Raw genomic sequence first — 13,020 nt, 5'->3', positions numbered from 1 at the left:
TGCATGAGATTAATTCCATTGGATTCCATGGTCGAGCTGCTTCTCTTATGGCTCAAATCATCGCCTAGCAGAGCCTGATTCACATCCATTCTTACCATGTAATTATTTCTGACAAGATCACCTTGCTTTCTCTATCTTGTACACTGTGGTACTTGCAGCAAGTTCCCTGCACCCCTGTCGTGATTGTTTTTTAAAAGTTTGAAGGAGACATAAACCTGTCATACCACTAGTTTCAGGAGCATAGTTTCAGGAGACATAAACCTGTCATACCACCAGTTTGAGGGCATAACTATTTCATATGAAGATCTTATGGGAAAGCATCCATGTCAATTGTCACCATACCTGACTTTCATGCTCCTCTGCAATTTCTTTCTGAGTGCTTACCTTTAGTTACTACTATATTCTAATCCACAAAACTGAAACTCCTGTACGAGCTTCTATGATACAGCTTAAATATCCAGGAAATCGATCCAGGCCTGTAGTTTTTGCGGCCAGGATTAAGAGCCAAACTGCCACATTCTAAGAAGAGGAGGCATTTCTGAGCCTTCACTGGACAGATGCCATCAATAATTACATTCTGAAGATGACAGGATTTCAGAACCTTTACTGGTATTATCTGCACAAAAGCAAACACCATTCTTCTTGTGACAGACGACCTCAATACTTTATTGTTCAACAATTTCTGGGACGAACTTGATGGCTGCTCAATGACTAGTGCAACCCTGACATCTGGGTGATGAGACAGGTTCTTAGGGATAAGAGACTGCCAGCTTTCCACCATGGTCGCGGAGATTGTATTTTTTCATTTCATCCAATCACACAGCAAATGCGATTGCTTCTGGAGCATAACCATTTAATTCAGTATTTATTTCACCCTTTTGTGGGTGCCACTGGTCAGCTATATGGAATTCATGCACCGTGCCCTTCAATACAACTGAACTGCAACCTTGGGGCTTCTTCATACCCTTCTCAATCATTCTGCTGATCACCTTTGCAGCATCCTCGCTCCTGCCTGCTGCAGCATAAATGTTTGACAGCATGACATACGGTGCAGTGCTCTCTGGATGCAGATCAAACATACTATTTGCAGCACGTTCTCCTCTGCCCACATCGAGCTGATGTCTGCAGGCACAAAGGAAGGTCATAAATGATGCGATACTAGGTTGAAAGGGCATGTTATGGATCAAGACTTCTGCCTCAACCAACTGTCCAGCCCTTCCAAAAAGATCAATCATGCAGTTATAATGATCTGGCATGGGTGTAATGCCATAGTCTCGCTTCATGGAAATGAAGTAGTATTGTGCATCATGCAACAGACCAGTATGGCTGCATGCAGAAAGTATGTTGATGAACGTCACCTTGTCTGGCCTTATTCCTTCCGGTTGCATGCAGTGGAAGAGGTGGAGAGCATGCCCAGTCTGCCCATGCTGAGAATACACTTTAATCATGGTATTCCATGAGATCACATCATTCTTGGGCATTTCGTCAAAAATCCTCCGTGCACCATCTAAGCTACCACACTTCCCATACATGTTGATGAGGGCATTCCCCATGACAATGTCAGACCCAAATTCACTGCAGACAATGCACGCATGCATCTGCTCGCCTTCAACCAGGTCTGCTCTGCTGGCGCAAGCAGAAAGTACGCTGAGAAAAGTGACCTTATTAGGCAGTAATCCCTCTCCCTGTAGTTGGTAAAAAGTCCGCATAGCCTCAGTCATCTGCCTATTTTGAGCATACGAGGCAATCAAGGAAGTCCAGGAGACAACATCTCGTTCAGGTAATTCATTAAAGATTTTACATGCAAGGTCCAGGTGACCACACTTTCCATACACATTCATAAGGGCAGTCCCCACAACAACATCCATGTCAAGTCTACAAGCCACAACCAGGGCATGAGTCTGCATACCCTTAGGAAGGTTTGCCTGATTAGCACATGCATTGAGGATGCTGAGCCACGTGCACCTGTTTGGAATTGCTCCTTCTTGCAGCATTTGATCGAGCAATTGGAGGGCCTCTAGGTCTTGCCCATCCTGATTACACACATCAATGATAGCATTCCATGAAATCAGAGTTCGCTCATACATTTTGTTAAAGATCTCCTTTGCCTGCTGCAGTTTGCCGCACTTGCCATACATGTGAACAAGGGCAGTCTGCACCATGACATCTGACTCAACTCTACTGCTTATGACAAGTTTGTGTATTCTTTCACCTTCCGTTACAGCTTCATTACTGTCACACGCATGCAGAATGGTGATAAAGGTGACCTTATCTGGCAATACTTCTGAGGTCATTTGGTTGAATACCTGGAAGGCCTCCATGTTTTTCTTGTGTTGGATGTGCAACGCAATCATGGTATTCCATGACACCACATCACGCTCTTGCATGTTGTCAAACATGGTTTGGGCATCCTTCAGGCTGCCACATTTGCCATACATGTTGATGAGAGCGTTTCCCACAACTGTGTCCGATTCAAAATGGCTTCCAACAACAAGAATATGAGTCCTCTGACCTTCAGACAGGGTTGCCTGGCTAGCACAGGCAGAAATAATGATAAGAAACGTGACAACATTTGGTATAATTCCTTCTATCTGCATTTGGAGAAAGAGACCAAGGGCCTCATCTGCCTGCCTATTCTGGACATATGGTGTGATCATGGCATTCCATAAATCTGTATTCCGCTCGTGCATTGCATCAAAGACCTTTTGTGCATCCTCCAGGCTACTGCACTTGACGTACATGTTAACAAGGGCACTTCCAACAAGAGCATCTAATCGACATCTGCTATCAATTATGAGGCTGTGTACCCACTGGCCTTCAGCTAGCAGTTCCTCACTGGCGCAAGCACTAAGAAGGCAAATAAATGTGACCTTGTTTGGACTAATGTACTCCCTCTGCATTTGATGAAAAAGTAGGAGTGCTTCCTTGCCCTGCCGACACTGGGCATACGATGAGATTATGGCATTCCAAGAGACCACATCCCGCACGGGCATTCTGTCAAACGTACTGCGGGCATCCTGCAGGCTGCCATGCTTGCCATATACACTTACAATGGCAGTGCCCAAAACAACATCCGAATCAAATCCAGTCTCCAAGATGCGTGCATGCATCTGCTTGCATTCCGCACTTGTTCCACGACGGCTAAATGCAGAAAGGACGTTCTTAAAGGGGACGTTATCTCTCACTCCACCTTCCTGCTGCATCTGTTGAAAGAGTGGGAGGACCGCCCTGCCCCAGCGATGCCGTTCGTGTGCTCCGATCATAAAATTCCGTAAGAGTCCACGCATTTCGGGCAAAACTTGGCATGCATCTTGCGGAGTCGCACAAACACAACACCGCAAGAGAAAGCCATAGGCGGCAGACTTACCCGAATTCGAACTTGGGTGAGGCGATCAAGGGTTTTCTTGACGATTTTTGAGCTGGATATACAAATACTCCGCTCGGTACTTCTCCATGGCTGCCAAATGATGACTTCTCCGAACCACACGAAACTTCAGAAGATACGCGCCCAAGACAGAACGCAAAGCACGACAGACGAATGGCCCGGCGGAGGACTTTTCTGGAGTGGGAGGGAGCAAGCCCGGAAGATTCCGGCGACCGGCCGGAGACCCGGAGTCGGAATCCGGGCCAGCAGTCACATCGCGACAATGACTGCCAAAAAGGGCTACGTGTCGCCCTTTCCGCTGTTTGGTCTTGGAGAGGCAAATTTTGCACTTTAGGGTGCTTTGATCGGATGACCGGCGAAACTGCCTACATCTTAGGCAGTTTGTGCATTCGCCTAGCTGAGTTGTATGCCCGAGTTCGATTCCCTTGGGAAAACTGTGCCCCTTGTAATGGGTGGGGGGGGGGGTGGTGAGTGGGGAACAAAAGAGAGAAAAATTCGAGGGCAAAAAGTGGCTTGATCGAACGATGCTAGTATGTGGTAGTAGATAGGGAGTGAATGTGTGGAGTTTCACAGTAGCATGAAGCACGCAATCGATTTTTAGTGATGCTTGTAGGTTTTCAAGGCGTATTATTAGCTGGGTTGATGTTGTGGAGACACCTCGCTTAGCTACTAGTGTTGCGATTCATGAACTTGTGACCCTTCATCTCATGAGCTCCCCCATGTTTTCCTCACGAACTAGGAATCCTCGCCTTTTCGTAGAGGAGCGTGCACAAAGGATTGGGCAGCCTAAGCTATTCGCCCATAACAAGCTAGACCTCATGACTATGTTGAGATCCAAATTGGGCCTTTTTCATGTGGGAGATGAGGCATTTGGTGAAACAGTGACACATCTCCTTAGCTACAACCATTGTAGATATGAAGAACTCTAATGAGGAACATAACTCTACTCTGCCGTGGACCTTGTTAACACTAGCTCCCTCATTATCGTCATCCTTTCAAGCTTCCTCACCCTCCTCTCTATCTTGACCTTTTGCGCCAACAACCTCTATGAAGGATCATTTTCAAGACTTTTGATGTTCCACCATGATTAGGAAGAGGCGCTTACTATTATCAGTGGTTGCTGACATATTCAGACAAAGGACTTGGTGGAACTTGATTTCCTTTTTGAGGGTCATCTCTTTTCATATCGTTTGGCCGAGATTATATAGTTATTAACATGGTATTATTTATTTTTTCGTCCTTTTGGTTGGAAGAGGTTATTATTGTTCTTTTGATTGGAAGAGGTTCTTGTTTTCTTGTAGGATTTCTCATTGGTTACTCAGCGCGGTTGATTATATTTTAGTAAAGGACTTGCTTATTTCATCCCCGTGTTCTTTCAGTTGGAAGAGGTTCTTGTTTTTTTACAAGATTTCTCATTGGTTACTTAGCGGTTGCTGATATTTTAGCAAAGGACTTGCTTATTTCACCCCCGTGTTCTTTTCATTGGAAGAGGTTCTTGTTTTCTTACAAGATTTCTCATTGGTTACTTAGCGGTTTTTGATATTTTAGCAAAGTACTTGCTTATTTCATCCTAGAATGAAATATAAAAGAGATTATTATTATCCTTTCGGTTGGAGGAGTTTATTATTATCCTTCCACTTGGAAGAGGATCTTAGTGGTCTTCCGCTTGGAAGAGGTGGTCATTATCCTTTCGATTGGAAAAGATTATGATTGTCCTTCCGATTGGAAGAGGTTACTTTTATCCTTTCACTTGTAAGACGCTATTATTGTCCTTTGGGTTAGAAGAGATTCTTGTTTTCTTGCAAGATTTCTCATTGGTCACCCAGCGGTTGCTGAGGTTACAGCAAAGGACTTTGTGAAACTTGATTCCCTCCTTGGGGATCAAACTTGGAGACGATAAGTTCTCCTATTCATGCGAAGAGCTCAAACATTGAGCTTGGAGAACATGTATAAATATCTCTTGATGGAATCAAGCTTTCACTTTTTCGATAGTTTATTACGTACCTAATAGTTCTTGTGTAGTCTTTTGATAGTTTATTCACTCCATTCTTGTGTACTTCTACATGCTCACTCTTGTTCTCCATGCTTTCTCATCATTATCCATGTATGATAGCATGCTCTAACCATACAAATCCTATAGGATGCACTCGCTTTTCAAAGAGCATGTTGACAAAAATTTCAAAAGCCTCAAACTTGTGTATTAAGGGGTTTCTAGTGTAGGTAGGCTAAGTAGGTCATGACTCGGTGAATAAGGAGCTTTCAATTTTGGCAGTGGTAGCAAGCAAGTCTTCAACATACATTTCGTAGGCTACTCAAAGTGGTAGCAACTAGGTCTTCAACATATATTTTGTAGGCTACTCAACGTTTCCTATAGGGGCTACCTATAAGGGAGACTCACATGAGTAGGAACAAGGCAGTACAGTCATCTCATAGGAGCAATATTGCCTTAAGATATTGAAGCAATTTCAAATCGTGTATTGCAAGGAAACAATCACTAGAATGGAAGTTAGGCCAAGCTAAAGATGTAACTTACCTAGTCGATTCAACTTCCTTAACTCTTGGATTATTACTCTTCTCAACCCTTAAACCCCTTGATCCATGAATGCCACAAGCTCTCCGCTCCTCATCTGTATCCCCTTTTTGGACTTTGCAATGGTTTTTGACCCTTGCAAGCATTTCTTAAAACTTATAGCCCCTTTTTACTCTTAACTCCTGAAGGAAATGAAAAGCTCCATCAACCTTCATGAACAATTCATCTAATCTAAATGCGAGAATGGGTTCCATGCTTGAACCTACATCTCCAACCAAAATATGACCTGAGACCCTATTCTAGAATCATGATTTCTCTGCTAGGATGACTAACTAACCATAACTATAGGTGACCAAACTCTTGAAACATGCAAATAAGAAACAAAGTGACAACATTTCGGCATCACTCCTAGGGAGATTAGGACAACATTTTGGCATCACTCCTAGGGAGATTAGGATCTTAAGTGAAAGTGGATCATGTGTAAGAATGCATGACCAAACCCTTGAAACATGGAAATAAGAAACAAAGTGACAACATTTCGACATCACTCCTGGGGATATTAGGACAACTTTTTGGCATCACTCCTAGGGAGATTAGGACCTTAATCGAAAGTGGATCATGTGTAAGCATGCATGAGAAAGAAATTTCTATAAAAAACATATCCATGGAAAATCACTCAAGGGCAAGAAGTATGAGAATGCTTCCAATTATAATCAAGCTTACAATTCTACAAAATCCCCCGCCCCCGCCCCCCCCATGCCCTTCATTCCTTTTGCCCTCTATTTTTTGGATTTCCTCCTCTTTCTAAGTTTCTCCCACATGTCACACTCCACCTCCACCTCTTCCTGCATCACCATCCCCTCCTCCACCACCGCCCCCCCACGATTCCTTGATAGGTGGATAATATCTAGATAGTATTTTAGTAGTATTTATGCATAGTTAGTGCTTATAAATATGAAGGGCCACCACTTGTCAGGTGTACGCCTTCAGTCCCACACTTGGAAATGTATGAGAGCCAAAATGAGATGTTCTGGATTATGAGTTTTGTGATGAGAGATTTTGCTCTAGCAGTAAGCACTTTACATTTTCGAATGACTATTTCCTTTTTCGTATCTGTTGATCTATTCTCTGCAATTCAAAAAGTGTTGTGAGTTTCTGAATTATGTTGCAATGATGATTGTCTACGCAATCTGTAATGTTACTTCTACATTCAGCATACGGTGTAACATTGCAGTATGTCTCTGAGCTTTTCTGTTAGAAGTTCTCTATTTATGAGGGATGAGAGCAGTATAACTTTTAGTCTGGAATACTTTACCGGGCGATCCTACTGCTCATGGAACCTACCAACTCTGAGACCGAATTTTCCAAAGAGATGAATGTTCAGGGTGAAAGATGAATGATAACGGGTGCAGTTATTTGGCGGAATCATTTTGATTATGGGATTGATAAAAATTTAACACTGTGTGAAGTAGAAGCATCTGCACAGAAAATTTGACAATACGGGTGGAACGGAAAGAAATGGGCGATGGTCTGCATGTCACATTTAATGGATCAGTCGTCGGGACCCAATGCTTCACATACACAATCACGATAGCAGGGCTTAAAACCAACCGTCGACTATTGTATGACCCACTTCAAGTCAGAGGGACTGGACAAAAGAATCTGACTAGAGAACTTGCACACAAGGAAAATTGTACATCGGTAGTAGAAGGATTGGAACCCCTTGGTATCCGAATCTAGCATCAACTCAGTTCAGTTTTGGAACATCAAACATTGTGAGCCCATTCACTCCAGACAAGCAAAAAGATCTGGTAAGCTAATTCAATCCATCAACATTTCAAAATCTCATAGATCCAGTCATTTTGGTAAGTAAAGAGAACCCAATTTATCCGTGGAATATGGAAGCCTATATGAATTCAAAAAAACAAATTAATCGTGGCTTGGGGCCCATAGAATTTTGGTATTGACAAAGACTACAAGTACTATTTGGAGAACGGGCACAGATAGGGACCATATTTGCCATTGTGAGGATTGGAGATCACACGTTGGCCACTAAGATGGGGACCACCTCAACAGGATCAATCACCGGCACAAATAAATATAGTGTTGATCAAAGAATGGGAGATACATCTGTGTGCTAGACCAATTCCATAGCTCATGTCTACGATTGGTAGTAGTGTGCTTGCTCAACGTGCACAAAGCAAGGCAAACTACTACATATTGAGCTGAAAAAGTCAATGTGTACACGATAACGTGGTCTAAAGGCTGAGTTTGAGAAATAAAAAAAGAAGTGCTACCAAAGAAGGAAAAGTGTTTGAAGTGGAAAGACCAGGAAGAGGAACAGATGACAACCTTGAAGAAAATTGAGAGGATGCAAGCTGATGATCAACAACAAGAGTAGGAACAACTAGCCACACTAAAATTATGGGAAGCTGGATCCACTTTTCTCAGAGATAGTGCAAAGCCGAGGAAGAATACAGAGGTAAGACCTATAGCCCAGAGTCATGATAAAACTCTTGTTCTAGAGAACCTTTCATAAGGACTACTGATGGCCTTGAAGAAAAGACTGGTGGTGGATTTGATGGGGTCCCACCCAAAGTTTCAACCTCAGGAATTCATACCACCAAGTCGCTTGGAGAAGGATGTACCAATCATGTGCCGAGGATGTGGATTGCATGGTGCCGGCAGTGAATATTCAGTACCAGAGATAGGATTTGATAGGAGTTTTGCTCGATGGAGGATTGAGAGTGAACAACCTACCACAATACATATTGGACTTTTTGGATTGGAGCCTACCCCGTTTCAAGTTTGCATTGTGGATCAAAGAAGAATTCACCTAATTGGAATAATTCGGAATCTATTGACACGTATGTAGGGTATGGTGTTTTGCATAAATTTCATAATCCTAGAGATGGAGGAAGAAGACATGTGCTATCCCATGTTGTTGGTGGGTTAGGCCTTGGTTTAAGGTAGCGGGTGAAACAATATTGGGGATCTTCCATGATCACCATACGGAATGGTAAGAAGAAGCTGAAAATGCAAATGATTCCGAGCACAACCCTATAGAAGAAACAATGACTTGTCATGGCCCAAGGGATGAATAGGTGAACATAACTGGATGATGATGAGGAGAAGAATTTCCTAGATGCGAATCCATTGATGGTTCCACTGTTCGAGATAGATGTGCAAGAAGTCTTTCAGTAGGGAATCCGAGGAAAACAACCCATTATGGAAGTGTGTGTAGTAACAATGGAAGATTTGGTGCCCAATAAGTTATTTGGACCAGAGGATGCCTAGCCCACCATATTGGACCCTAAATCGGGTGAGGGGGAGATTGCAGTTTACCAAAAATATAGAGAGGAGCTAATTCTAAAGGTAGATGTAGAGAATGTTCTGGGTAAAAGAGGATGATTTGGAAGAGTTTAATCTGGGAAGGGAGGATGAGCCAAAACCAGTGAAGGAGTATTCGCTACAGGAGCATTCTGATAGAAATTGGTCCAATTGCTACAAGAATACAAGGATGTGTTTGCATGGGAGTACACGGACATGAAGGGAGTAGATCCAGCCCTCTGTGTTAATCACTTCAACCTAAAGAAAGATGCCAAGCCCGTAATCCAACATCATTATCTGATGACCCCTAATTTTGTGAAGTAGGTAAGAAAGGAAATTGATAAGTTGTTGAGCGTGGGATTCAAGTATTTAACAGATAAGGAAACTTGGTTATCTCCAATAGTAATTGTTCCAAAGAAGAATGGGAAACTCGAGACTTCACTCTCTCTTGAATCCTATTTTGAGAGCTTGTAGATGCAAAGCTTTTGTGAGAGGATTGAGGTAGTTAGATGACCACAAAGGCTATGTGGGGAGCTTGTAAGCATTGCATAGACTATTAAGTGAGTGAAGAAAAGCCACAAAGACTTGTTTAGTAATAGAGAAATGTGATAGTGCTTGAATAGTCCATCAAAGGCAAAGATCCATCAACATATTTACAAAGAGTAAGGACTCAAAAACCTACAATAAAAGGTGAAACTCCTTTACAGGAACCAACTCAAGGTTATTAGGATACAAAGAGCACTAACTGTACAAAACGTGTGGGCGACAGATAAGCTATAGCAAAGGCAATGGTCTAGCAATGGCTAGTCTATGTAACACATGAGGTCAAGGTGGCTTAGCATGGGAACTAATACAAGGTTTAGAACAAGTAGTTGACATAAGAAATGTTCCAATTGTAAGGAAGTCCATTTTAAAACTAGCTATTATAACAAGTATTAGAATATGGGCTATTCAAGAAGCTCATAGATCCCAAGTAGCTTGCAAATTAGAGAGTTGATGGTAGGAAATGTATTAGCTCTTGAGAAAAAACTAGAGGTCTAAAAAGCTTAAATATATATTCAAATGAAATTAGTTTAACACTAAATCTAAAATAAAGAAATCTATGATGCCCACACAACATTCATGCATTATTTCCAACAGCATCCAATAGAATGTTTGTCAAATTGTGTATTCCATGCCCAAGGGAAACTTGAAGAATCCATTAAATAATGTGGTGCAAATTCTAATAGACAATATTGATTTGACAACCAATTACTTTGTGAGGACATCACATAGACGACATTATGATATGGGGACATCAGACATATCGCCGTCCCCTTAAAACCTAGTAGATATAGCATGTGAATTTGATCTCCACCCTCGGCAGGATTTTCAACTACCACCATCAAGGTATGCTTGATGGTCCATAAGGGCTCTTTTAGGGTAACTATGATCCATGAGTAGTGAGTTTTCAAGTGTTCCTCTCTTGTTGCCTCCCATATGTGAGCTTTATGTTACCATTATATAGTTTTCCATCATATCATAAATATGCAAAAAGCTTACCATGGTACCATCTATGATGCAAAAAACTTGGATATCGTATCAAGTGGATGGTTACATAACTATCAAACCCAATTTTCTCACTACCCTTAACTTGCCACTCAAATATGTATGTTAAAACATTGACGTTTCTGATGTGAGTTACTTCGTGTTGGGCCTTTGCATATCATTGCCTTGCAAATCGATGAAAAGATCCACCAACTACATGCTCTCTTTTTCCTACCCGCTCAAGCACATTGAAAGTAGCCACTAACTTCTTCTCCCATGTTTGTAGTGATAGTAGCTTATTGGTTTGATTTCAAAACCTTTTGCTTGTTCAAAATTAATGTCCATCATGCAAACTTCGTGAAATCATAATTACTTGCAATAACAAGATCTACTTTTACATCTTCCAAGAAATGGCTCTCAATAATTACATCGTTTTCCCATTGCACCAAGTTCATAGGTCAATCCTAGCCTTGGGATTTCAATTGGTGTTTGGCACCTTCAAGAACATTCTTCTTCATATTTCTTACCATCCCCTATTTTCTATTATAGAGCTCATCAAATTCTCACTTATGTTGCCTACTCTTAAAAAAGCCATACATTGCTATAATCCACAGGTAAGAAATTTTTGAAACTTGTGTTAATGATGTGAAATGATTGTGAAATTTGGTAGGATGTAACAAAAAGGAGAAAAAGAATAGTGCAAAAGAGGTTAGCCATGTATCCATACATATTGAGGAGAGAGACAAAATACTCTAACATGAGGTTAGTAAATTTCTCATATGCCCTTGACTTGTCAAAATAGTATTTCAATATTTTTTCTTAAGTGTGGCCTTCATTTGATAGATTTATTAATGGTGAAGCTTGCTTAAAGTTACCAAGTAGGGAGTTTATGCAACTATAACCATCATTAGAACTTCTTCAAGATTATAAGACTTTTTCTTTTTGGTCATTATGATACCATCGATACAAAAGAATATCTAAGTCTAGGTGTTTGAGTTATGGCCTCTCACAATGGAGATGGCATTCATTTCTTTGCTTCATTTTTGGAAGAAGAGGAAAAGGAAGAGGGAAGAGGAAGAGTGCATTCTCTTCTTGAATCTTCCTCTTCATGAAACCAAAGAATGAAGCAAATTAAGCTTCCTTTCCCTCTTCCCCCTTTTTCTCCTCCCTTTCCCCTTTTTCTCTTCATCCCTTTCCCCCTTTTCCTCTCCATCCCTTTCATCTTTTCCTCTTCTCTCTTCCCCTCTTTCCATTTTCCTTTCTCTTCCCTTTTTCTTTCCATTATTTCTTCTCTTTCTCCTCTTCTTTGTCCCTTTTCCACTCTTTTCCTTTATCTTCCTCTCTTTTCCCTCCTTCTCCTCTCTTTTCCTCTCTTTTCCTCTCTTCTCCCCTCTCTTTCCCTCTTTCCATTTTCCTACAGGCCATCCCTTTCCCTCTCCTCTTTCCTTTTCCTCTCTTCTTTTCCTTTCACTCTACTGTTTTCCTTTTCCTTTCCTCTTTCCTTCTACCCATTCTTATTTTCATCAAGATATGCATTCTCCTTTTGAAGCAAGGATTGTGAGGAAGAATTCGATGAGTGAATTGCATGGAAGAAGACCACAAGTGGAGGGCATGTAGATTCATAGAGTAGGGTTGACCTTGTACGTCACAAAATGTTTTGAGTGCATGGATTGTGAAGAAGAAGGCCTTCTTCCTTAAAATCTATGCCTCACTGATTGTTGTGACATTGTATGAGGTGAATTTGCATGCCCTTGCTTCAAGGTGTCCATTCAATACTTTCACGTCAATATTTCCATCTAGATGGCTCATATTTCCATCGATATGCATGGTGTAGAGTAACACCAACTAGGTCTATTTTCTTCTTTTCTCGTGTTCTTTTAGACTCTTTTCCCATTTGAAAATGACTCACATTTTTATGGGGCTATGCATATATTTTTATGGTACCTTTGAATACAAGATGGTAGGAGGGAGGAAAAGGCTCTTAGACATTACCTCAAGTAAGATACTTGAAATGGATGATATGAAATGAATGTTTGATAACCATAGTGAGGTAGGCTATGTTTGAATGTTTAGGTAGTAGTGGAGAGAAAGTAAGAAAGTTATTGTCTCGAATGGACCCATTAGAAGCGAAAATCTCCTCCATGAATTTTAAGAGCAAAGAGCACGGGTCGAGGGTAACCCAGAGTCCCTTCATAACCAGCTCCCAAAACTACATCACGATGGATAAGAATAAGGATTGGATATTGAC

At 41.5% G+C, this 13,020-nt stretch overlaps 1 protein-coding gene across 1 annotated transcript; it reads right to left on the bottom strand.

Annotated features, from left to right (window-relative positions):
- Positions 1-955: 955 nt before the first annotated feature.
- Positions 956-3,501, bottom strand: LOC147889742 (pentatricopeptide repeat-containing protein At2g39620-like). The gene is made up of 2 exons (XM_087392102.1): positions 1,359-3,501; positions 956-1,122 (listed from the first exon to the last, which is right to left on the bottom strand). The coding sequence occupies exons 1-2, from the start codon at positions 3,285-3,287 to the stop codon at positions 1,081-1,083; spliced, it is 1,971 nt and encodes a 656-aa protein (XP_087248228.1). The 5' UTR covers positions 3,288-3,501; the 3' UTR covers positions 956-1,080.
- Between the last annotated feature and the right edge of the window lie 9,519 nt (positions 3,502-13,020).

The sequence above is a fragment of the Dipteris shenzhenensis genome, chromosome 20, assembly GCF_047967505.1.
Source record: "Dipteris shenzhenensis isolate YYH24624 ecotype China chromosome 20, Dip_SZ_1.0, whole genome shotgun sequence".
Lineage (NCBI taxonomy): Eukaryota > Viridiplantae > Streptophyta > Polypodiopsida > Gleicheniales > Dipteridaceae > Dipteris > Dipteris shenzhenensis.
Note: the sequence above shows the minus strand (reverse complement) of the source record. Positions and strands in the feature narration are given on the sequence as shown.